Genomic DNA, 25991 nt, shown 5'->3' with positions numbered 1-25991 from the left:
AAAACTCCCAGTGGATTAAGGCAGCCCTATCATTTTTTAGACTGGGAATAAGGCCAAAGTAAAGAAAGAAGGGAAGTATTAAGAAAGTGCCAGGATAAAGTTCAGGTAAGGAGGACATCCTGGCAGCTCAAGGCCACTGTTCGTACCCATTGCTTCACACCAAATGCCTCCGTGTGGGGGCCTAAAGAAAACTGGCCTTGCCCTTGGACAACCACCTTTCTCTGCACACAGACCTCTCCCACAGCAGTTCCTTCCCTCAGACCCACACTGTGCAGGTCTCCCCAGCATACTATGCTGGCTCATCTTCTGCCCCCAGCAGCTTCCCATCTACGGGCCCCTGCCAGCCTTGCTAATAAGTTCTGCTAGTGTTTTTACCTGGCAGAGGGCTAAACATTAGACTTTAGAACAGTAAGGCGCTGTGTGTAGATACACGTTGGCTATGACAATCATTTTTACAAATTGGTCTGAATACAGTCTGGCCTCCCTGATAGCTGCTGAAGTGGCACCTTCTCCCAGAGAACAAGCTATTTCTCAAACACCTGCTAGATCACACTTGCAGCCTTCAGACTAGAATCAGCTGAGTTCTTTATGTACTTTATATATGTTAGGCAGACAGTACATCCTGAAGGTGACCCTGGAAAGCCTACCTCAGGGTTGAGGCCCTCAGGGAGGCTCTGGACAGGTCACTCTTTAGAGCCTAGTCAACTCACCAGAGATGCTGGACTGGAGGCCCCAGGGCTGGGCACTACTCAGTACCACCCTTCTCTAGGGAGGAACTGTATCATGTAGCTCTCCCACAGACCTGCGGGATGAGAAGGATGCCCAATAGTGATGCAGGGGAAAGAAAATACACCTCCATGAAGAACAAGAACTAGTCAAGAAGTGACTAGAAACTATGGTCTTGCTTGGCTAGTTGCAGGTCTACAGAACAGAGGTTTGGTGCTCTGTGTGGAGGAAGGAAACTCCACTTAGGCACATAATCCAATCGTATCCATTTCCGCTTCTACTTCCAGGGTCTCCCTGCCCACCCACATGCTACCATCCAAGAACAATAGACAGAGCACTTCCAGCCACCTCCCCCTGCCCCAACATCTTCTGAGCTCTAAAGCATGAGCTCTACCGCATGCTGACCTCTGTGCTTAACCACGGCTGCAGATGCAACTGATACTCCCCAGGGCGAGGGGTTTGGGGGAAGCCTAGAAGCCAGAGGTAGTTTTATTTACTATATTTACTATGGATGCTCAGTTCTTTGGACGAAGAAAAACCCCTAATTGTTAAGATGCCTGATTGCTTTGCCTTTTTAGCTTTAGAGATGTTAGGGGCAAAACCATCAAGGAAAATGTGTTTCAGTGCCTGGGCATTGTAGTACACCTCCTTGCCAAGATCCCGAGTAGAACAGAAAGCTGCAGTTATCCTTACCAAAGTTCAGTTTCCCGGTATCACCTCACGCTGCTGCTGTGTAAGAGGGAAAAGGGATGAAGAGGGAACAAACCACAGGGCAAAGAATTAGAACGTGTTAGCAAATGCTACCATGCGGAACACTAAACTTTATTCACTTTATTTATATATTTAACAGTTCTAAAGTATTTACTTCTTGCTTTGACAAAAAATGAAAAATATAGGAGCACTCACTGACTCCTCTTTAGGAGAAAAGGGTTATTATATGTACAGCTACGGAGAGTTACGGTTCCTCCTTTACATACAAAGAAAAATATTAATAAAAAAGTGCTTCATTGATCGAAAAGGGCTAAGAGCTGCAAGCATTTATTCACACTGTACATCAGACCCAAGAAACCCGTATCATCACCTCTTGGCACCTGTCACTAGGAACTGCACAATCTTTAATTAGACTGACTGACTTCTCCCTACCTGCACGGCCAGACCACACAGAGTGCGGAGAAGAACTACACCCTGTTTCACTAAATTCAAACTCCGAGCAACCTGCTGCCACTGGGAAGTCAGAGACGTGCTCAGATGCTCTTGGCTTTGCCTGGACTGACAGCTCCAGGGTAGGCTCTAGGCCACGTCGTAACCACACCCAGGCACACACAGGAGCCACCTTCCTGAGACACAACTTTCCTTGGCCAGAGAATTGCTTCCAAAGGATCAGAGGGTTCCCTGGCCTCACCCCCATCTGCTCACCACAATCCACCATTACCAGTTAGCAGCTTTTAGCAGAGCCAAGCATGGCCCTTCCCCAAGAGGGAGGGCAGGCACAAAACATGGATGCCAAGATTACAAAGCACAAACCTAAACTCCTCTCCACCCTTCCCCACACTCACTCACAAATATTCTTGATTTAAGGCTCTTTTTGGACCACATCAAAGCTTACTGAGGAAAGGTGCCCCAAATCTCCTACGGGCTGTGTCACTTTTCTAAAGAACCCTGCAGAGTCACCAAGTGGCCCCTCACTGCTGGCCAGCAGCACAGGGGCAGGGCAGGGGGACTGATGGGCCCTTCCCACTGCCCCAAGAAGGGAAGGAGGAGGAAGGCTGATTGTATGGGACATGCTCCCTTTTCCAGAGGCTTGCACTCTCAAAGGCTGATTCTACCCCTTAAGGGGGAGATCCATGATTTGTTTGGTTTGGGAATGGGAAATTTTTGGAACCCTGAGTCTGGATTTCCCTGTGCTGGTCAAGGAAGAGAGATTGTTTGGGGGACCAGGCCCCAGAAGGGGCTTCCAGGTGTGCCCGGGCTCAGGGCAGGCTTTGGCCTTGGCCACGGCAGCAGGACACTGCACTCTGGCCAGTCTGCACTCTTATGCCTGAGGGTGGGAAGTGCTACACAATCTGGCCGAGGGAGGCATACGTATGACAGTGAAGGGAACCCTAGACTATCTAGGGACAAGTTAAAAACAAAATCCCATGCAAGAGAGAACATGCTGGCACCCCCATCCCCAGGCCCTCTCACTTGCCTCAGAGGATCAAACACCTTCCTTCCTCAAAGGGGGGGCCTGGAAGAGTTCTGTTTATTATGTGCCCTTCCCTCCAAATGTTGATCCCATTTATCTGCGAGGTGAGACTGGCCGGGCTCCTCTCAGGAGGTAGAGGGCATTCGGGGCACTGCTCTGAGGGAAGATGCTTCAGCCTCCTCAGCAGCAAAGGTTTTTCCATTCAGTTCTGATGTGGCAGTGGCATGAGGAATAGTCAAAAACATCAGCCCTGGTTTGCTTCCCCATTCACTATATCTCGGGCCTCCAACTCCTGACTCTGACCAGTCTCCTCCCATCCTAAGGAACCAAGCTAACCCTCAGCATCACAGGACAGCAGGCGGCTCAACAGTTACAGTTACAGGGGGCCTGGCAACCTCTGGTCTTCCATTTAAAAAAAAAAAAAATTAAGATAACCAGGGGACTTCTTTCTTTTTTGGAGGCAAAGGGAAGATGGAGAAGGGAGAGGAAAAAAAAGGGGGGGGGGGGGATCAATCTACAATCCAGTGGTACATCCCAAATTTCTGTCACTCTGCACAGGTGGTTGGTTCCATGCCCCCATTCCAAAGTGCACGGGCCTCTCGGTCTGCCCAGGCTGTGTGGGCCTGTCAGAGGAACAGCAGCTTGGCCTCTGCTCGCCCCAGGTCACTGAGCTTCAGTTTGAAGTGGCAGCAATGGGCTTGTCCAGTTCAAGGTCAATGCTGGAGCTTGTGGGATGTAGGCTGCTATAGCAAGACTTGCATACTCGACTGGGTTCAAAGAGCTGCTGGCTGGGAACTGGAACCTTCTGATTACAACAACTGGAGCAGAACACATTCCCACAATTCCTTGAGATGAAAAGAATAAACAAAACACAGTTAGTTTCAGTAGCAGGTATGGTGTGGGGAAACCAACTTTAGAAGACAGAACTTTGTTATATGTAATTCGGATGTGCTGGAGACTCCTCCAAGAGTGAACCATTTCATTTGTCTAGCCCAGGAATAAGCCAAGTGTGTGTGTGGGGCATCCCTGCCTAGTAGAGTTGCACACCACTGTGACTTTAGGGACAAGGACACTTGGCTGCCTCACCATTATGGCTCAAGGTTACCAGGTATACAAGAGGATGCTGCTCAAGAGAGATCCAAGGAGAACAAAAGGGCCCAAGGCAGGAGCAGCTGCTAGATCACTGGCTAACTCTTGGCCCAGAAAAACCCAGTTGGCCAAACTCACCTGGGCACTGGCCTCTGTGTAGCCTGTGGTCACAGAGAGGCCAGAGTCCAATGGAACTACCTCCGAGCCCCTCAGCTGAGACAAACTACCTAGCCTAGCTGGGGAGGGAGGGGCCTTGTCCAACTGGCTACTTTTCCAGAGGCTCGGAGGCAGCAACATGGAGAACAGACTATTGCCATCTAGAACTGCCCTGCTGCCAGCATGCAAAGCCAGAAAACAAGCAACCAGTGACACATGCTCAGGGTGAAAGGACAAGAGTACAGATGAACACACGTGCACAAACAGCCCCCTTATTAGATAGGTGTCAGTCAATTATGGCTCATTCCCCTGCCCCCATGCAACTATCAGGGACTATCAGAGCTCCACCTGAAGGCCTGACTGTACCAGGCCCCAAGCCTCCCTTCACCTCCTCCACTTGAAAGCCTGGCTCTGTGTCCATGCAGGACAGGTACATACATCCAAACAGCTGCCCTTCACCACTGAAAGGAAAAGAACTGGCAGAGGGTAAGTTTCTGCCCACCTTACAACCCCACTTTGTTAGGCCCTAAAGTACAAATCAACCTCAATAAACCCAAGAATGGGAGTCTTCAAGGAACCTGACATACCAAAGACTTGGGGAAAGCAGCTGAAGCGAAATCCTCTTCCTCAGCCTGTATCACTCACTACCTTTTCATTTATGCTCCTCAGAATACAAACCCCCTGCTGAATTAAGAACCACCTGTACACAGAGAAGAGAATACTAAATACCCTTTGGGGACATAAAAAAAACAACAACAACAACAAAAAAAACCCACACCACACAAAAAGGAAAGGCTAGACATGGGGGAATGGAAGGACAGAACTAAAACACACACAACTTCATCTTCTAGAACGCAGTAAGCACTTCATGTTTCTGGAAAGCATGAATTGGCAAGAACCTATGGTTACACAGAAATATCACCTAAATCTACTTTTGAATGTTTCCATCTATTTAACCTATCTGCTGGAGTTCATCCTGATACAAACTGGATCAGGTAAGCTCTTCTATCTGGCTTCTTTCAGGGAGTCCTGATAGACCCTAAGTGGAACCCTCCACTAAAGTCTTCATGTAAAACAGTTCTCTGGAAAGACCACCTCTGTTCAGTCCTGGTCTCTTTGTTTTTTTTTTTTTGTTTTTGTTTTTTTGTTTTTTTGTTTTTTTTTAAAGGCAATGCTCTCTGACTTGGAGATCATGAAGCATCATTCTAGCATCCCAATGAAGGACTAACCCACAAGAAATAGCTCTGAAAACCCAACTGGCTATGCCACAAGACCAGCCCCTGCTGAAGCACTGCTTCTCAGGCACAAGCCAAGATGGCTGAGCTGACCTATGTGGTCAGGAGGGGAGTGTATAGTTGCAGCCTGACTCAGCCCTAATAGTCTCCTCAGCTGGCTGCTTTGGTTTTCCCCCAAGCCCACCTGCCTGCCTGCACTCCTAGCCCCGGGCTTCATCCCAATGAGTGCAGAGAAGGGGAAATGGCAGCGTTAGTGTGGAGAAGTTATTATAGATGTGCAGACATCACAGACAGGTTGTTGCAAATGCTCACCACGTTTGATCAACACGGTCAGTGTCCCTGCAAGGAGGGGAAAGAGAGCTCAGAGGAGAAGCCAACCAAAGACATTTGGGCTTGGGGTGCAGGGTAGGGAGATATACAGTCCTAGAAGCATCATTACTAGACAAAGAGGTGGGTTTTCTACCTGGTTCTACCATTTCTACCTGGGTTCACTCCTCTGGGTGAGCTATGGTCAGGATTCAGATAAAATTCCTGTCCCAAGAACACTGAACATATCTATATAGTTGCCACCTCAGCTGGGGCAAAGCATCCCTAGCAACTAACTACCCCAATCAAGAAGAAAGAAGTCACAAGCCTTAAGGATTGAAGACTATGTCATGTCCTCAGCTGTCCCTACTAGTTTCCCACAGCTAGGTCTCCTCACTACTGGCACAAGGAAAAGTTTAGGGTCAGGGAGCAGGGTAAGGAGTAGGAAAATGAAGTTCCCTGCCCACAGCAAGAAAGCTTTTGCTCATTGCAGCCATTCTGAACGGGAAGAAATGGTATTCTAGGAATAAGAAATGGTAATTTGGGTGGTGGCTGTTGCTCTGCTAATCCAGGAAGCAAAACAGACACAAGGGGACATGATTTGCACACTTTAAAATTTAGTCATGATCACTCTGAATTGGAAAAAGACACCAAGGGCAAACACCAATTTTAGAGGCACAAAAAGATAAGCTGGAGCCTTGTAGACCCCAGGATCTGCCTCAGATGGGACACTGCCAGCCAGACACCCACATTTCTCCAAGCTGCAGGCTCTGTGGGCCAAATCTCAGCCTCCAAACCCTGGCCCACCCCACCAAACCCCCCAAATGGCACCTGCAGTGGTGCTTCCTGCTGGCGAGCCAGAAGGCGCTGTCGCATGCATAGCAGTGGGCAGCCAGGTGGTCAGGTAGCCAACGGGTCATCTGTAAAAGAGATGGGGCCAGGTTAGTGACAGGAGATGGGCCATCCAGCTGGAGCCACAGAGCCATGCTGGGGGCAGCAACAGTCACAAGGACCATATTGGCTCTGGTGGCACCAGCCCAACAAGTTGATGTCAGCAGTACAAGAAAGGCGTCCAAATCGTTTCCCTAGAGGGGACTCCAAACTCCCCTGAGATAAAGTATCAGGCAGCAGCACCCTGGGTCACTATGGCAAGGCTCTAGTTAACAGAGACAAGGTGGAGAGAGGACCAGCTTGCTGAGTCTCCCTGGGTCAGAAATTCTAGGCTTGATGGGGATTCACAGAGGCTCAAGGCTAAGTGTGCTATGAGGTTTTTCCTTAGCCAGGGGTACGGGACAGGGATAGGGGTGGAGAAGAACCATAAAACAGTTGCATGGACGGCACTCAGAACAGGGGCTGAGCCTGTACCTCCGTGTCCTGTTTATCCACCTGCTCCCAGCTGGCTTCAGAGAAAATCTCTGTGCTGCAGCGAGACAAACAGTTCTGATCCAGATTGCTTTCCGAGTCGGGGATTGAAGTCTGTTGGCAAACAAACAGAGCTGAACAGAATGAACCTGGCTTGGTAAGGAAGGGAGCACCGGGGACTCTGGGTGGGCCTGCCAGATCTGTAGGCACATCCGGCATCAAGAAATGGGCTGAGCAGGTGCAGAGACCGGGCTGGACTTAGGTGGAAGAGAGATACACAGGTCTAAGGCTGTGCGCGGTGACTCTGCAGTGGAAAGATGGGCCTTGGGTTAAAGGAAGTGAGGGGGACAGAAGTGATCAGGATGGAGTGTGAACTCAGTGTCAGCTGCTCCAATGAGTCCGTTAATCTGACCCTGCCACTTACATCTGCGTGCTGAAACTGAGTGCTTTGGGCATGTCCTCCTTTCTCTGAAGGACTCTTTTTTTTTTTTTTTAATTTTTATTTATTTATGATAGTCACAGAGAGAGAGAGAGAGAGGCAGAGACACAGGCAGAGGGAGAAGCAGGCTCCATGCACCGGGAGCCCGACGTGGGATTCGATCCCGGGTCTCCAGGATCGCGCCCGGGGCCAAAGGCAGGCGCCAAACCGCTGCGCCACCCAGGGATCCCCTCTCTGAAGGACTCTTTGGGAAAATGAGAAACCATCATTAGTATGAAGGAAACACTGAGAAGTCAGTTTGAATTGAAAGTCATTGGATGAGCCCGCCTTTAATGTACGCTGACTGCTTCAGAGCCAGGCTCACGCTTGTACTTGAACACATCAAGTCAGATCCAGCCAGTGAGGAGAGCACCTCCCTTAGAAACTCCCCATCACATAGCCCCACTTCCAGGCCCCATCAATGCTAACTCCTCCACAGTGCCAGAAACTAATCCCTTCTCCCCATTTTCTACTGCCATCACCCACCACAGGACAGGTACAAACATCTGTTAAACTAAATCTTCATAGCTACAGCTTGTGTTTGGGGGCAGTGGCGGGGGGAAGGGAAGGATGGAGAGGGAGCCCAGTTTACTAGTTACTGGGGAGGACAGGCATTACAATTTGACGTTGCCCTACTAATGTCATTCTGCCCAGGAGTTCATGCCCTTCCTTAAAACGTGATCCTCTCTTCCTTATCCTAACTACCTAAACAGGACACCTGTGGCAAGTAAGCAAGGCAGGAAATAACAGGCACACTGCCATTCACATGGCTGAGGCTGATCTCCAGCCTCTCAACAGGACTACTCTGGACCTTAACAATTCTTTTAGAAATCTGTGCCAATCACTGTGCACTGGGCACAAAGAGCGTCCAGCCTCAGTGTGCCCTCTCCTTGGGCAGCTATCGAGGCACCGTGGTCTACTCACCACTTCATCCCCAAAGTCCCCATTGAAACGTAGGGAGCTGGTCAGGTACTGGCTCTCCAGGCGACTCCTGAGCTCCTGCACTTGTTTCTTCAAGGTCTCCACTTCCTGCTGGTGGCCTGACTCAATCTGACGCAGGCGCTGTTGGATGGTGTCCGTGTACACAGGCATGCCATCATCGTCCAGGTGGCTGCGCGAAGGCTGGTCGGGGCTGCCCGTTGTAGATGGCCTCCCCGAGTGGCTGTGCAGCCACTTGTGGTGCAAGTTCCTTGAGTGTAAGTGGGCAGAGTTACAGCTTGTAGCAGACAGCTGGCGGCTCAGTGAGTCCTTGCTCCTACCAGCCTCCCCATTGGTGCAGTGCCCGTTGGGGGTGGGGTGCTTCTGGAGGGTGCTAAGCCCTGGGGATTGCTCTAAAGCCTTATTTTCAGTCTCTGGGGCACCATTGCACACAAGCCCCTCTTTACATTCAGCTAAAGGCAAGGCACAAGGAGAATGCGTTGGGCTGTGGGTGCTGCCAGGGGAAGTCCTATGTACCACAGATCCCACTTGGGGTCTCTCAGCTAGGCTCTTCTCTGAAGGCTGGGGCTCTGTGGCTTGAGGAAGCATGTCCTTGCCACTGAACCAGCCACTGTTTACCAGGCAAGGTCTATGATGGCCTTCGGGCCCACTCTCTGACTTGACTTGATCTTCTATTAACATGTCCATTGAACTGTCCGTGCTTGGTCCTCTGGCCTCAACTGGGACTTGGGAGGGCAGCAGAGAACTTGACTGTGAGGTATCATAGCCAACTTTTGTATCTACTGGGATTGGAAGAAATGCCTCCTCTCTTTCCTCTGTGATAGCTATTCGGAACTGTTCCACAGGGACCTCGTGGGCATCCTCTCCCTGGAGAGAACCAGGGAGAACACTGTGCCCACCCTGCTGCTCAGGAATACCCTGTGAGAATCCAGAAAGGTTAGTGCCGGGATGGTTCGCCAGAGGAGCATCACCCAGTTCTGGTTCTTGAGGAAGGACAATGGCTGAGCCCTCAGGGGTCTTCCCCTTTTCTAAGAGAGCCTCCTCTTTGACCTCCTGTATCTCAGTGCTCCCCCTCTGGGCAGGCTCCTCTATCCCGCTCTCCTCTTTGGTGGCCTCTTGCAAAATGTTCTCCATCTGCCCCTCGGCCACTCCAGCTGCTACAGACAACTCAGCACCGCCCAGCACTTTGGTTGGCTTCCCCAGGCTGTCAGGATCAAGAGGCTCCTCCCCGGGACCAGCCAGGCTGCTCAATTCCAGGGAGCGCCGGTGCTCCTGCCACTTCTCATTCAGACTTGGGTCACTGCTGCGCCGGCTGGCTAGAGGCACTGTGTTGTCACAAGCTGTAGTCAGATTGTCAAATGATCTAGTCTTTGGTAGCCTAAACAAAAGGAGTTTGAGGGAATGAGAATGTGAGGCTGTTCAGATGAAAGCAGGAGACAACTGATTTTAAAAGGAAGTTGTTTCATAATTGGGTCCATAGTTATTCAAGGATCTATGGCATCTCTAAAGTGAGGCTGAGACAGATGGAAAAGCAAAGTCCCAGCAAAGCCCTTCTTCTAGTCTGCAAATTTCTTCTTATCCTCCACTCACCCTGCTCAACCCCGTGCTCACACAGACAAACTAATAGCAAATGCTATTTTAAAAAAACATTCATGATGCTGCTCTGTTTCTCAACTATTGACAAAGCAAAGTAGCACTGCTGATTTTTCTGCTATTAATGTAAATAATACATTAATTTATTTAGCAGCCTGAATTCAATAAACTTAATTCTCAAGTGGCAAAGCCAAACTTTCTATCATCTGATGGCATCTGCCTTTTAGCAGAAAGACAGGAAGGAGTACAGTGCAGTGGCTGAAACTCAAGCCAGAGGGTCACAAGGAACTCAGGTTTACTCCATCACTGAGAAGCTGCTCGGTGCGTGCAGCAAAAAACAATATAGTGACAAGGCCCAATGCCCTTCAGGAAATGAGGCTCTTAATGGCCTTGTAGCCTGAAACCCTTATACTTTCCCTGAGAAGACTTCAGAGATCTAAGCAAGATGTGTGGAGCCAGATAATATCATGATCTCTAACTATGCCTGGATGAGTCTACACAGAAGTACACCCAGGTAGGACTCCAGGCCTTGGCATCAACCCTCTGGGCTCACCGGCTCAGGGGCGGATCATCAGGGCTAGTGCCAGGTGCTGGATATGGCGCACAGCTGTCATCCACGGGGGTAGACGGGGATGGGCAAGGCAAGTACACTGCACTCCACAGCATCAGGTTACGCACGTGACACACAGGATACAGCACCTGAGAAGAGAGCAGTGAGGATATAGGTTTAAATAAGTCCCAACAAGTTTTTAGAAATGAGGGTCAAATGTAATCACCAAGCTGGAACATTCACCAGGTCTTGTACCACCTGCCATTTCCCACCTCTTGTGGGTATGAAAATCCAAGAGGAGTTTTTACATCTATTTCTCATTATTTCTTAGGTCCCCTTTATCAAATGACTGATTTTCAAATCAACTTAATTTATTGCTTTTACTGCATATGAAAGTGAGTCACTCCAATAGATGGTGACTGTTTCTTGGTATAATAATGTGGCTTCAGAAGACACTGTCAAACCTGTCCTATAGGATCATTTTAATCATGTGAAAAGAAGGGAATTTTCTTCCTGTATTGTGACTTCTCCAACAGGCAGAGTGAAAAGAGAAGCAGTTAGTGTAAATCTTTCCTTTGACTACTTAAATAGAAGCATATTACCAGTCCAGCAAAGCAATATAACCTCTAATTAGCCTCCTTTTGACTTTAGAATTTAATATGCATTTTTGACAAAAGGAACAACACAGATGTGCATGTCTCCTGTCCTCTGTGTAACAGAAGGTGTTCCTCTGAAGAACAAAGTCTTGTGCAGCCTGAGTGGCTCAGCGGTTTAGTGCTGCCTTCAGCCCAGGGTGGGATTCTGAAGACCTGGGATCGAGTCCCATGTCAGGCTTCCTGCATGGAGCCTGCTTTCCCTCTGCCTGTGTCTCTGCCTCTCTCTCTCTATGTCTCTCATGAATAAATAAATAAAATCTTAAAAAAAAAAAAAAAAAGAACAAAGTCTTAAAGGGCCTGCTAGTTCTCCACGTGAGCAGAAAAATCACATGGACACACATGCTAATGTCATACACACTTTTCTGCAGGAGCTGCAGTACCTATCATCACCTGATGACACTGGAAGGGTGCCAGGGGCCTGGTGGCAGCTCCTTCTGAGCTATGAGGCACATCTAGCGGACAATTTAGGTTCCCCTTCCACTTGTTAGAATATGCTAAGAGTGAGTTAAGCTCTGACAGAGATGCCAGAAAAGATTTGTGTCTGGAGTGGCAAAATAAAGATGTATATCAAATCAAACCACCCTGAGCAAAGAGTGGGCAGAAACAGGTCAGAGCAGCACCTGGAAATAAGCCTTTTTTGGGACAGATGGAAAAAAAATGGAACCAACCCACCTAGAGACAACAGAGATGCCTTTGAGAAAACAGTCTCTACTGACAAAGGCACCCATATATCACCACCCCCAAACTCCTTCTGCTGATCAGAGAGGAAAGGCTGAAGGATACATACGGCTTCTGACTGAGAGGAATACAGTAGGTTTTTGAAAGCCTTGTTGCCTGCCCGAAGCAGTGACCACACAGAACATGTCCGCTCCTGAGTATGCTTTTCTCCTCTCTCCTTGGCGTTGTTGCACAGGAATGTTCCAAACAGGCAGGAATAGGTATGTTGCACCAGTTTCACCTGTGGGAGTCCAAAATAAAGCAATAGTGTACACATTCTCTGGGGGAAGGGTAGCCCCACTGAGCACCCCCTTCCCCAACATCCCTAAGAGCACCTCAGATCCGTAAGGATGGGGGGAACCAAGTAAGCCACACCAAGAGCTGCCTCCTCACCACACCAATCCCTGAGCGCCAACCTCAACCATAGAATTCCTGAGTCAAAAGAGCAAAGAGAGATTGCTGGCACCCTCTCTCCTCTTAGGCCTCCCTGGTAACCAGTCTGGAAAGTCCTAAGTTAATAGGCACACCCCAGAGGACAGATATCATATCACCTGGGTACAGAAGCAGGTCAGTGTGCAAGTCTGAACTGAGAACGCACTTCTTATTTATTTATTTATTCATTCATTCATTCATTCATTCATTCATTTTGAGAACGCACTTCTAAACAACTTTTCACTCAACAAATCATTCCTGAGCATCTGACATACCCCAGACATTTCTATGGGGCCTGGATAGGCAACAATAATCAGACACCTATTCCGCCCTGATGGAGCTGGTTCTAGTTGTAGGGGAGGGGTGACCATGCTGTGGACCACAATTAAGGCAGGGTGAGAGGGACAGGGCACATACAGGGCAGCAGGAGAAGTGAGAAAGCAAATTAAGAGGGTATCTCAGGGGGAAATGCTCCAGGCAAAGGCAACAGCCAGCACAATGGTCTTGACTGAGCAAGTGCTTACAACTTCCAAGAAAGAGAAGTAGGCTAGTGTAACTGAAGGACATTGCAGAAGGAGGGCAATGATAGGAAATGAATCTAGACAAGTAACGTCTAGGACAGCTCTGCAGGCCATTTTAATGACTGATTTTTACTCTGTGTGAAATGGAGTCATTGGAGGTTCTTGAGCAGAGGAATGACATGGTCTGAATTATGTTTTAGAAGGATTCCTCTAGAGGCGCCTGGGTGGGTCAGTTAGTTAAGCTGTGGGCTCTTGATTTTGGCTCAGGTCGTGATCTTGGGGTAGTGAGACTGAGCCCCATGTCAGGCTCAGTGCTTATCAATGATGTGCTCAGCAGGGAGTCTGCTTGAGATTCTCTCCCTCTCCTACTGGCCCTCCCCCTGCTTATGTGGCTCTCTCTTTCTAAAGTAAACAAAGGGATCCCTCGAGTTGGTGGGTTGACTCTCCAGAATTGGGTCAGAAAATGGTGGTAACTTGGACCAGTGTGGGAATAGTAGAAGACAGCAAGAAGTAATCAGGTTTGTTTGTTTGTTTGTTTGTTTATTTATTTATTTTTTAAAGATTTTATTTACTTGACAGAGCACACAAGAGCACAAGCAGGGGGAGCAGCAAGGGGAGGGGAAGCAGCAGGGGGAATGGGAGAAGCAAGCTCCCCGCTGAGCAGGGAGCCCAATGTGGGCCTCAGTCCCAGGACACAACCTAAGCTGAAGGCAGACACTTTACCAAGTGAGCCACCCAGACACTCCAGTAACCAGGTTTTAGATAGATTTTAGAAGTAAAGCTGCAGAATCTGCTGAGAGAATAAAACGTGGAGTATGAAAGAGAAAGGAGAATTAAGCATGCAAGTTTCTGCCCTAAATAAATGGAAAGACTGAGTTGCCACCTGGTGAGGCTGAAGACTTCTAGAAGATCAGATTTGGGGATGGGAAGATGTGGAAATCAGGAACCAAGTTTCGAACATGTTAAAATGTTCAATGTGAAATACCATTAGGACATCCACGTGGAGATACTGAGTAGTCACAGTTGGGTATGTGAGTCTGGAGTTAAATGGAGAGATCTAAGCTGAAGACATAATTATAAAGATGGGAATCATGAATAGCAATGGACTAGATGAAATCCTCAGAGAGGCAGTAAGCTATAGAAGCGCCTTGGAGGCTGAGTCCTGGAGCATTCAAACATTCAGCACTGAGAAAATATGGACGAATGGGAGACAGAAAGGACCAGCTAGTGAGACAGAGAAGAAACAAGGCAAAGTGTGTGTTGGCAGTCAACTGAAGAATAGGTGTCAAGAAAGGTATGATTGTGCTTGCTTCGGCAGCACATATACTAAAATTGGAACGATACAGAAAAGATTAGCATGGCCCCTGTGCAAGGATGACATGCAAATATGTGAAGCTTTCCATATTTAAAAAAGAAAAAGAAAGGTGTGATTAAACAGTACCAAAGAGTAAGATGAAGACAAAGATACAAACTTCCAGTTATAAAATTAAGCCCTAGGGATGTAATATACAGGAAGGTGGCTACAGTTAATAATACTCTAGTGCATATTTGAAAGTTGCTAAGAGAGTAGCTCTTAAAAGTTCTCCTCACAAAAAAATTGTGTGGTAATGGATGTTAGCTACTGATTGTGATTATTTCAAAATACACAAATTTAGAATAACTGTGTTGTATACCTGAAACTAGCATGTTATAGTGTCAATTATACCTCAATTAAAAAAAAATTTAACAAGATCAAGACTGAAAGCAGATCACTGGATTAGCAACATGGAAGTCACAGCTCTGGACCTGACTGGATTGGGTTTTAGAGCAAGAATGTGAAAAAAGGAATTTGAGACAGTAAATGCAGAAGACTTGAGGAGCTCTGCTGTGAAGAGAGGAGATACAGGAAGTGAGACTAATAGTTGGCAAGAGATGCAAAGCTGATAAACGGTTTTGAGGGGATAAAAGGCACTACACCATGTCTGTGTATTAATGGCAACAATGTGGTAGAGAGGGAAATACACCAATGCAAAAGGCAGAGAGGAGAAATGCTGGCACCATGCAACTGAGCAGAGAGGCAGTGGGGGCCAGTGCAGCAATGGAGGGAGGGGCTGGAACAGGGCAAGGACAGTGAGTCCTCTGTCAAAGGATAAGGGACAACAAGTGGGGGGTGGGGTGGCAAACAGATTGAGGGAGCAGAGGATATTCTGTTACTTCTCTATTTTAAGTAATCTCTATACTCATCAGGAGGCTAGAACTTATAACCCTGAGATCAAGAGTCACATGCTCCACTGACTGAGCCAGCCAGACACTCACATTAATTTCTCTAAGTAGTCAGGACTTCTATCATCTATCTTATTGTTTTAAATTTTAAAAAGACTTTATTTATTTATTAGAGCAAACTGGGGCAGTGGCAGAGGGAGAAGGAGAAGCAGATTCCTTGTTGAGCAGAGAGCCTAATGTGGGGCTCAATCCCAGGATCCTAGATCACAACTTGAGCCAAAGGCAGACAGACCCTTAACTGACTGAGCCACCCAGGTGCCCCTCTATCATCTATTTTAAAAGTTAAGTCTAAAACAACTCAAAAGACTTTATGCAAAGCTAACACACCTGGATTCAGTGAATAAACACACACTTCTTACTGTTTTTAATTATTACTGGGAGAAAGAATGGCTTCTCATTAAATTCTAAAAAGAATGCATAGTTTCAGGTGAAAACTAGCCCACAAACATTTGCGTTGACACCCCCCATAATTTTAGAAGGTCCCCAAGATGAAGAATTACAAGCCCAAACTCACAAGGAATGCTTCATTGAACTCAAAAGAGCAAGGAAATTGCCTCTGAAGCTGATGAACGCAGTCAAGCCACTGCAGAAACACTGGGCAGCGCTCATTCAGATCATCGGAGTTCTCCCCATGACCACACCGATCGGCAAACTTGTGGCCAAAATCCAGCCACTCCATCTCCACAAGGACCTGGAAACCCTGCAGGGAAACACCCAGAAGAGATCATGTGTACTTGTCTATGGAGAAGATATGACAGTTCTGAGCCTGTCAGGACTAACAACAATAATCCCTTTAAACAAACTCCCAGTAAGCCCAAAAGGAACCCTGACCCAGCCCCATAGCCAAAGGCTCCATGGAACACATGCTTAGGGCAATTTCCCACTTCCCTCAACTCCATTCCATAGTCATCAAAAGGGTACTAAGCATTTATCTAAGCCTTTTTTGAGTCTAAACTTTTAGACTCTTCCAATTCACAACACAGCATAAAAGCCACATTTTTTCTAAATTTTTTATTTTTTGATTTCTATATTTCATGTTATACTTACAGTCTTGCTTCTAACATCTTTCCCTACTCCAGATTTATATGTATTTTAGGGCACCTTTATGGTTTTTCTTATATCTTTAACGTGGTTTTTCAGAGTAGGGCTCTTTCTCCATTGAACACTGAAGTGATATCTGGACCCATTATCATAATAAGCAAGCATGCCAAGATCCTTCTATAGTAGCCCCATTTTCCTGGGGTAGCCAAAGCTTTTCCAAGTACATAGACTGCAAAGGAAAATATGACTGTATTCTCAATACCTTGTGATTCACAATCTGCTACTTTTTAAGAGGCATAGGAACCGAAGGAGGCACTGCCACATTTTAGCTCAAGGTATAGGAGCAACAGTTTTAATACAAATTTCACTTTCTTTAGACCTAACCACTACGATAAAACTGATCATAAAGCCCTCCAAGGTTTCTCCCACTCATAACGAAGTACCAAATCCTACTCTTTGGATGCACCCACCTCTATGGTTCGGTAATATGGATCCAGCAAGAGCTTAGCCAATGCCACAATCTGGGGAGTGCGATCCCAGCCATCTGAACAGTGTGCTAGTACTGGCCGCTGATCACGATCCACAGCGTGCACTACCAGAAGTGCCGACTTCAGAAGCACAGACAGGTGATGGAGCCACTTAGTGCTTTCAAGGGCTGAGAGCCAACTATAAAAATAAAAACAGAAGGGGATAAGGAAATTTGATTTTTATGATTTACTGCATCATGCCAAATACCTGTGAAATTAAAAAGCAATTGCCAAAGATCTTTCCCTCCAAATAAAACACTGCCAATACAAACAAATCTGTCCTTATGAAGCATGTACAAAGATGAGAGGCTCAAGCCCTACTATACAATAGATGACAGCTTTAGAGATAGGACAGTAATAGAATTTTTGTTACAGAAATCTTATGCCTAGTTTCTGAAAATTAATATTTCTCAGTCTGTGGTAGTTACATACCCAGTATAAGAAAAGTAGGGTTTTTTTTTTAAGATTGATTTATTTGACAGTGTGTACATACAAGTAGCCAGAGCAGCAGGCACAGGAAGAGGGAGAAGAAGCAGGCTCCCAACTGAGCAGAGAGCCCGATGTGAGGCTCGATCCTAGGACCCTGAGATCATGACTTGAACTGAAGGAAGACACTTAACTGACTGAGACACCCAAGTGCCTCAAGAAATGCAGTTCTTTCTGGAGTCTTCTGAAGGAAATTAAGCCACTTCTGATATTGTAAAACAGAAGGTACTTACATTTAATGATCAGCAACTATGCCCAACAAGTTCTCAAAAAAAAAAAAAAAAAGGTATAGAAAACACACATACAGACGTATCTATAAGGAGATGTAAGCCAGATGAACAGTGCAAACAATAGCACCTGCTCCCCACTCTAACACCTGCCACCAAAGTCTTGAATTTCTATTGACTGGGGCGCCTGGGTGGCTCAGACAGCTAAGTATCTGCCTTCAGTCAGGTCATGGTCCCAGGGTCCTGGGATTGAGCCCCACATCAGGGCTCCCTGCTCAGGGGAGCCTGCTTTTCCCTCTTCCTCTGTCTGCCTCTCCCGCTGCTTGTGTGATCTAATAAATAAAATTTAAAGAATTTCTAAAATAAAATAAAATAAAATAAAATAAAATAAAAAATAAAATAAAATAAAATAAAATAAAATAAAATAAAATAAATAAAATTAAATTAAAAAATAAAAAAGAATTTCTATTGACTGAAACTGGGTGAGCCCAAACTAATGACTCAAGACTCTCACAAATTAGTATACTAATGGCTACATGGTGTTATGGGACTTAACAGAGACTGGATTCAGCAGGGATCTAGAAGAACCTTTTTTCATAAAGACCTTCAGAAAGTATCAGATCTCAAGAATTACCCCTTGGAAGTAATCATAAGCGTATCACACTTGGTTTTTAACTATGTTGACATTTGGTTCTTGTGCCCTGTCATGAATTCTACTCCCTACACGCAATACCACAAGCTCTGATTTCTCCAAAATGTGATCAGATTTGTAGTTCCACGGCCTCAAACAAGGGTTGAGAGGCTTGTGTATAGCTGATCTCACCACTACCAGGGCTTCTTTTTACCCTCAAAGAAGTAGTGCCTAATGACTTGCTGCCAATTACAGGCAAAACATCACCCTTTTCCTTAATAAAATCCCCACACTTTCATACGGACCAGGTGAGGACCAATTGCATCTTTCTGACTCTAGATTTTAAAAAGAGCTTTCTAAGGCTTTTTAAGAAAGAATTCTAGGGGTGCCTGGGTGGCTTAGTTGGTTAAGCATCTGCCTTCAGCTCAAGTCATGATCTCAGTAGGAAGCCTGCTTCTCCCTCTCCCTCTGCCTGCTGCTCCTGCTGCTTGTGCTATCAAACAAATAAATAAAATCTTTTAAAAAAGAAAAGAATTTTAATATACGGAAAATATTTGAGATCAGGTGGTACTGATTCTATCCCTTTCATCATTTTATAAACAGGAAAACTGATACCATAATGATACCCATAATAATTAAGCAACTTGGCCAAAGTCACACAATTAGTGGCAGATCTTCTGAGACCTCAGCCAGGCTCTTTCTATGACCTATCTCTGGGGAAGAGAGCACTACGTGCTGGTTTCTATAAATACGTAGCAGATACAAGTTGCTCATCTCCAAAGCAGAGCAGCAAGCTCATTTCTTTGGTCAGGCTTTTTCTCCCAAAGACAACTGCTTCACCCTTTGGGCTGATTCCAACTGTGATGAATCTAATCATTTACTACCAGGAGTTAGTACAGGTGGTTCAGGCAGCCATTTGATTGAATAAATCAAGGAATTCCACAAAATTTGATGTGATCAGAACTACTGAACAGAACCCAGGGAAATAGCTATGGGCTCCAGCACAAACATCAGAAAAGGGAAAATTCTGTCTTCTCTGGCACCATTTCTGGCTTCCTGAAATAGTAAAACAGGGGCTTTTATATATTTATCTGTCCATATTTGTTTTACAGAGCAGTCCTGCTAATCTATCTTGTATTCAACCAGTTCCCTTGAAGGGAGGTGGGTGTTACTTCACCTATCTCACTGCAAATGCAAACATTCATTTTTAATAAGCAATAAGAATCTGGTAATATCCTTAATAAATAAGAGGGGTAGTTTAGGAATCAGAAGCAGATGCAAAAGGAATTCACCAAATGGCAAGTTTAAAGAAAGTTTAATCCTTGTTTGCAACATGATGAATACATTTTGACTCCTCAAGGTAAAATATCCCACCCAGTTCACAGCAGGTATTACTACAGGATATCAGAAACCACAGGATTAAAAATGAGCCAAAAACTATGTAGAAGAGAAAGAAGAGGTCCCAGGAAAAACAAGAAGGCAGTGCTTCTGAAGACTGAGGTGGGTTTGTGCCCTACATCTTTAACGTTTCCAAGGGCTAGATTTTTCTCTCAGCATCTTTTGTGCTGCTGTGCTCCTAACACAGAAAGAAGAATGTCCGCGGGGACTGAAAGTAAAGCTGAAGTGTACCAGGAAGCAGAAAAAAAGACACCTTTCCAAACTCATTAAAAAAAAAAAAAAAAAAAAGCCAACGCAAAATTAAAGCTAAGGCCAATGTCTTACTTTCCCGGATCTGGCATCTGTGTGCATAGCAACCGAAGAGACTGAAAACTCCTCCTAATTGAATGAATATTTGCCATCCCCATAAACACGACTTCACAGTTCGGGTAATACTCTGCAGAGAATAACAATAAAGAGAACAAAAATATGTTGAATTTGAAGCCCACATGGCCAAATTTAAAAGCAGCAAACAGGCTATAAAGCAAGTCCATTATAGCTGCTGACTAATGAAACTACAATGTTTTGATGCCTATTAGTACAGTCCTTTTATGAGAGGAAAAACATTGCTTGAATTTTAGCTGTTTTTGCAAAAAGGAAAGTTAGATTTGTGAAGATATGGACATAAACAGAAGCCCTTATTTTTTAAGAAAAAGATCTATAGCCTTCCTCATCTCAGGATGACTTCTTGGGCCAAAGTTTACAGCTCTGGACTCTCTTGAAAAGAATCTGGCAGGACAGTGCGCTTTGTGCATTCACATTTGGCCTCTGTACCACCTCTTTTAACTTACGGTTGAGGTGGCCTCTGAAGGAGGAGTGTGGAGCCTCTACCCGCTCCATCAGCACACACCTAGCACTAAAGGGGCCCCTCCCTGGACAAAGTCAGCATTCAAACTGTAGGGCTGCTATAGGTCAGGACAAAGGTGCACTGCTAGAGTTCTAAATTTACTGCTTCAATTTCCACCTCAAGTTTTCTAAGTAGAAGCCATGTGGGGAATTTTCTGTGAGGTCAGTGATGAGTAAATCGACTGTCAAACACAACAAAAAGCTTTTAGAAGGTTGGGATATTGAAGCCACTAAAGCAGCAGCTTCCAAATGTGAACAAGCCTTATTAAAGGGAGAATTTACTTTATCACCCCTATCATATACTCCATTCTGTCACAATGACAAGAAAGACCACCAACACACTATCACCTAAAGGTTGGGAAGGAAGATTTTTTGGTTTTACCGCACCTCCTCCTCCATTTCTTCCCTGAAAAGAAACTACTTTTCAGGGAAGAATCTAAACAGCTTTGCCATTCATTTCAAATTGAGAACTAAGACCACATTGGGCATGGGTTGGACTCACGATAACAGTGTCAGGGGACAAAGCACCATATACCTCACCTGGGCATTCACAGCCTCCTCCTTTGGCTCGGTTCGCCACAGCTGCTGCATAGGAGCGTGCATCCAAGATCAAAAGCTTCTGTGGTTGGATGGCTAAACTTTCCGCTCCTGAAGCATTTGACAGAGAAGAATCTAGGAACATCAGGAGCGGGGATGAAAAACTAAATGAATCCATTTCTCCCAGAATTGTGCAAAATAAGAACCAAAGACACCTATTACAGTACCAAACAAAAAGCAAAATCCCTCAATTAAGTGAACCCCACCCCCCAACCAGAATCCTTGATACACAGAACTTCTCTCTTTATCTTCCATTTTGCCTACAGTCTCCTTTATCTCGTGTCTACATGTATAGTCTTTTAAGGAAGCCTAATGTCTCTTGCCATGGTCTGGAGACACTCCAGATCCCCTATCATATATACCCCATTCTGTCACAATGACAAGAAAGACCACCAACACACTAACCCTCTTAAACCAGGTCTAAAACAGTCTTCTGGTTCTCTGTCAAGACCTATGATTCCTCAAATAATCCCATTAATTTAAGCTTCACCCTCTCTCTCCTATGAAACAAATTCTCTGTCTTACAAGGAAAAGGCCATTTCAAGAAAAAGTTCTCACAAATACTCTAAAAACTTGCTGCCATTGGGCCCAGGAAGCATCTTACCAAACTCCACATCAGAAAGGTCTCCCGCATTGGGAAAGTCTCGAGAACTATTCCTAGTCGACAGCTTGCTGCCACTTGATCGGGAGTCAGAGGCACAAGCTTTGGCTACTGACTGCACCAGGTGCTCATCATCAGCATTTCGCCAGCCCCACCAGCTGACTTCTGGCTGTCCACAGCGGGCAATGACAGCTCCATTACTCTGGTGCCTGTGCAAAGAACAAGACACAACAATTGCATCCATCTCAGTGGCCCCATTTCAAAGCTCTAAGCTCACACAAAAAGTAAGATAGTAGATTTTAAATGTCTTAATGAAGGGCCTGAATACAGGTAAGTGATGGGTTAGCTTCAAGTCTCCTCAGGGCAGAAATCTTCTATAGCAACAAGAATAAAGAACAAAACCTATCTGGATCTTTCTAAAAAATCGTACCAATTGATAGACCTTTGTAGAATTACCAACAAAATGATAAGCGTATGCTCTTTAAAAAAGCTAATATTCATAAAGTAAACATCTGAATCTTTAAATTTACTTTTGGAAAATCAGGTGACAAGTAATCTACAAATACTACACCAATTCTGCACTCAATAATGAAACATTAATCTCTCCTTTTTAATACTGTACCCGAATATCCTGGCATAACAGATGCTGTCACAGAAAAATTTGTTTTCACAATAACTTCTGAGGGCCCACTACAGCAACTGTGCACTTATGGTTGGCTTGGGGATTCTTTTCAAAGTCCCAAAGTTCTTTCCAAAGGTATCACCTTTGGGACTCAAACACTTACCTGGCCCACAGTGGACTACTCTACAAAATCCCATGAGACTTCGTGACTCACAAACTGCTCTTACTATAGGCAGATAGCTCAATGCACCAGCTACCTTTCCTTAAGCTCTTAAAATGAACAGCATAAAACCTCAATAAGCCATATTCTGATCATTTTTTATTTCTTTTATAGGTCCTTTTTAAAAAGTTAAGACCACAAATTTTCCTCAAAAGTCTACTTTAAGATGATACTAAAACCCAGTCTTTTCCTAGTTAGGAATTTAGGTAGGATTTTAGCAATTAAAAAGTAATAAAAGTAGTATTTGGCAATCAGGAGGTATAAAGTTCCAATAAATCCTACATGGATGAGCTTGGAGTATGTTATGCTAAATGAAGAGCCAGTCACAAAAGGCCACATAGTGTATGATTCCATTTATTAGAAGCGTCCAGATTGGGCAGGTCTGCAGAAACAAAGTAGATTACTAGTGCCCTGAGGCTAGGAGGATTGAGGAGGCAATAGGGAGTGACTACTAATGGGTCAGGGGTCTCTTCTGAGGTGGTACAAAATGTACTAAAATGGATTGTAATGATGGTTGCACAACCCTGTGAATATATTTTTTTAAAAATCACCAAACTGTACACATTAAAAGGCTGAACTATATGTGACAATCACTAAGTTTTTAAAAAGTTATAAAAGTAATCGTTTCATTATAAAACTAAATTATCAGAGTAAGAAGTCAGTAAACAAAAATTTTAAATGCCCCCAATTTTATCTCCCAGAGAGGAAGTGTCCATGTCCTATCTCCCACTAAAATGTACATACAGGGATGCCTGGGTGGCTCAGTGGTTGAGTGACTGCCTTCAGCTCAGGGTGTGATCCTGGAGTCCCAAGATCGAATCCCACATCAGGCTCCCCACAAGAAGCCTGCTGCTCCCTCTGCCTGTGTCTCTGCTTCTCTGTGTCTCTCAAGAGTAATTAAAAAATATTTTAAGGGATCCCTGGGTGGCGCAGCGGTTTGGCGCCTGCCTTTGGCCCAGGGCCCGATCCTGGAGACCCGGGATCGAATCCCACATCGGGCTCCCGGTGCATGGAGCCTGCTTCTCCCTCTGCCTGTGTCTCTGCCTCTCTCTCTCTCTCTCTGTGACTATCATAAATAAATAAAAATTAAAAAAAAAATTTTTTTTAAATAAATGAGCGAAATAAAATGAAAGGTAAATTCAGGGGGTGCCTGGGTGACTCTGTGAAGCATCCAACTCTTGGTATTGGCTCAGGTCATGATCTCGGGGTCCTGTGATGGAGCCTTACACAGGGCTCCACACACTGCACAACGTCTGCTTGTCCCTCTCCCTCTGCTCTTCCCCCACTTCACGTGTTCTCTCTCAAAGTAATATAATCTTTAAAACAAAAAATCTTAGTACATACATTCATACAACATATAACATATATGTGAGACAGATGTAAATAAAACATATTATTGAATCTATTTGTCATCTTCAAGGAACAATGTGAGAAAAAAATTTGCTTTTAATCCTAAAGCTCACCAGCAATCAATGAAATTCAGCAAGAATCATATTCCACTGGAACCATCCATTTGCCTGCAATTTTTACATCCTCCCAGACAGAGACAGACAGGTAATGGAAAGCACTTGTGAACATGCTCAGTTGGCTCACCTGCTGAATGGAGCCCAACTGTAAATAAAACCTAATTCCTAAAATGCCTACTAGCATATATAATATGCATTGGAAAACAACGGAGCTGACTGATGTCAACCTTTACAAAAGAGGCTGGCAGGATCTTTCCTGAGCATCCTCTTTCTCCGCAATGCTTCTCAGCAGTGCCCAAGAGGAACAGAAGATGGCACTCTTCAGCTTGGATCTTGGGTTTAAAGGGTCATGGCATTTTAACAGCTGTATTCCAACTGAGCTGTTGCAATAAGCAGTTTTCTGCAGTCTTCCAAAATACTCTAGATTGCATGATCAAGAACTAAAACACAGCTAAAAATCACTAAAGAGCATTTCTACCATTTTAACAAACAAAACCAGGAAAAAGTTATAAAAATTAATATGTCCAATGGATGAGTCCCCCCACTGAATACTAAAAGCTTCAATTTTATATAGAAACATGTAAATGTTTAAAATATCCTGAAGTTAGTATTAGGCAAGCTCCCTAAAGGACAAGAAATATCTAATGTCTACTCAATGCACAAAGGGGGTTGCTGTAATTTGCACTACAGATGGATGCCCTCTGTACTACCTTGCTGTGTTAGAGTAATCTCTGTCTTCAATGATAAGTCCAATTAAACACTCTCTCATTACAGTAGGAAAAAAAACACTAATCGGATGCTAGTTCAGTGTGGTGCTGTCAAATAACTGCTGCTAGCAACCTCAGGAATCATTACTGTAGTCTATAGACAATTAAATTCAGTAAATGTATGCTAGATTCAGAAGCATTTTGCCACCTGGGCTGGCAAAGCAGAGAATGGCAGACTATCCCCACAATATTCTTCAACATATCCTTTACAAAGCTCCCTAATAATTTAACAATGCAGTTTGGGGCTCAGAGATACAAGATACATGTTCCAAAACAGAGGCTAGTTCCTAGAAAGCCTATCTGATTTTGTGTAGACTATACCAAAAACTTTCTTCTTTTTTATGCCAAGGATCGATCAATCGATCGATCTTCCTTTCTTTTCTTTCTTTTTTTAAGATTTTATTTATTTATTCATGAGAGACACAGAGAGAGACAGAGACATAGGCAGACAGAGAAACAGGCTTCATGCAGGAAGCCCGATGTGGGACCCCATCCCGGAACTCTGGGATAATGCTGTGAGCCAAAGGCAGACACTCAATGGCTGAGCCACCAGGTGTCCCTATGCCAAGAACTTTCTCATTTGTAATCCTCTGAGAGCAGATTTCCTTGGAGAAACTGGAAATAAAAATTTCATTTATTTATACACTATGGTCCCTAAGAAGGGCTAGGGAAAAAAAAAAACCTCATGGCTCATGCCCTCTAGAATAAATTTTAAAAGGGAAAAAAGGTTTCCCCTGTTTATTCTAAGAAGTTTTTCTTCAACTTGTACTTACGAGACTTCTCAACCAACAAGGAGAATTCACCTAAAGTCCCATACTTTGAAAAGGATAGTCCATCCTCCCTATGCTCAAAGTCTACAAAAAAAAATCCCTACAAACCCTACAAAATGCCAGGGCTGATCTAACACAGCTGTTGGCCACAGAGCAGCAGCTGGCTGCTTTCCCTATTTGAGCTGGGCCGATCACTGATAAGACGCAAATCCTTTCAGCTTTCCCTGCTCTCTAATTCCTGTGTCATCCTTGCCACTTGAGTGATAGGTAAATTTGGTGACCTACTTTTCTAGGGGTGTCTGAAAACAACAGTGATGAAAATTGAGATTGAAAACTTAATGGATTCCCTGGGCCAGAAACAAACACTTTTTCATCTCTCTCTATTCAGGATGGCCATCAGAATTTGCCGTCAGTGGACTAAATGAACAAGCTGGTTACCTCAGTGGAAATTCCACAAGGAGATAAATCCCTTCCTACTATCCTCAATATTTCAATGGAATGCTTCCTGGCATAAAAATCTCTAACTAAGCCCCACTGGTTTGGCCC

The 25991-nt window shown here is 44.9% G+C and overlaps 1 protein-coding gene and 1 non-coding gene across 39 annotated transcripts in view; one reads left to right on the top strand and one right to left on the bottom strand.

Moving 5' to 3' along the window:
- Positions 1 to 1527: 1527 nt before the first annotated feature.
- Positions 1528 to 25991, bottom strand: part of MTMR3 (myotubularin related protein 3) — a 140161-nt gene continuing 115697 nt past the window's right edge. For 9 of the 38 annotated variants that reach the window (XM_025985919.2, XM_072723194.1, XM_072723195.1 and 6 more), the window contains 12 exons: positions 21604 to 21809; positions 20943 to 21074; positions 19842 to 19953; positions 16719 to 16914; positions 15722 to 15907; positions 12063 to 12233; positions 10623 to 10768; positions 8462 to 9854; positions 7063 to 7173; positions 6529 to 6617; positions 5704 to 5730; positions 1528 to 3756 (listed from right to left, as the gene is read on the bottom strand). In XM_025985919.2, coding sequence (XP_025841704.1) covers positions 3585 to 3756; positions 5704 to 5730; positions 6529 to 6617; positions 7063 to 7173; positions 8462 to 9854; positions 10623 to 10768; positions 12063 to 12233; positions 15722 to 15907; positions 16719 to 16914; positions 19842 to 19953; positions 20943 to 21074; positions 21604 to 21809 — 2941 coding nt within the window. In that variant the 3' untranslated portion in view covers positions 1528 to 3584. Of the gene's footprint in view, positions 3757 to 4743; positions 4857 to 5703; positions 5731 to 6528; positions 6618 to 7062; positions 7174 to 8461; positions 9855 to 10622; positions 10769 to 12062; positions 12234 to 15721; positions 15908 to 16718; positions 16915 to 19841; positions 19954 to 20942; positions 21075 to 21603; positions 21810 to 25991 lie in introns of all 38 variants that reach the window. The other 29 variants (XM_025985922.2, XM_072723211.1, XM_072723212.1 and 26 more) reach the window with 5 other exon arrangements.
- On the top strand, positions 14248 to 14354 carry LOC112909874 (U6 spliceosomal RNA). Its single transcript, XR_003233170.1, has one exon. It is a non-coding gene; the product is annotated as a U6 spliceosomal RNA (small nuclear RNA).

This window comes from Vulpes vulpes, chromosome 10 (genome assembly GCF_048418805.1).
Source record: "Vulpes vulpes isolate BD-2025 chromosome 10, VulVul3, whole genome shotgun sequence".
Taxonomy (NCBI): domain Eukaryota; kingdom Metazoa; phylum Chordata; class Mammalia; order Carnivora; family Canidae; genus Vulpes; species Vulpes vulpes.
Note: the sequence above shows the minus strand (reverse complement) of the source record. Positions and strands in the feature narration are given on the sequence as shown.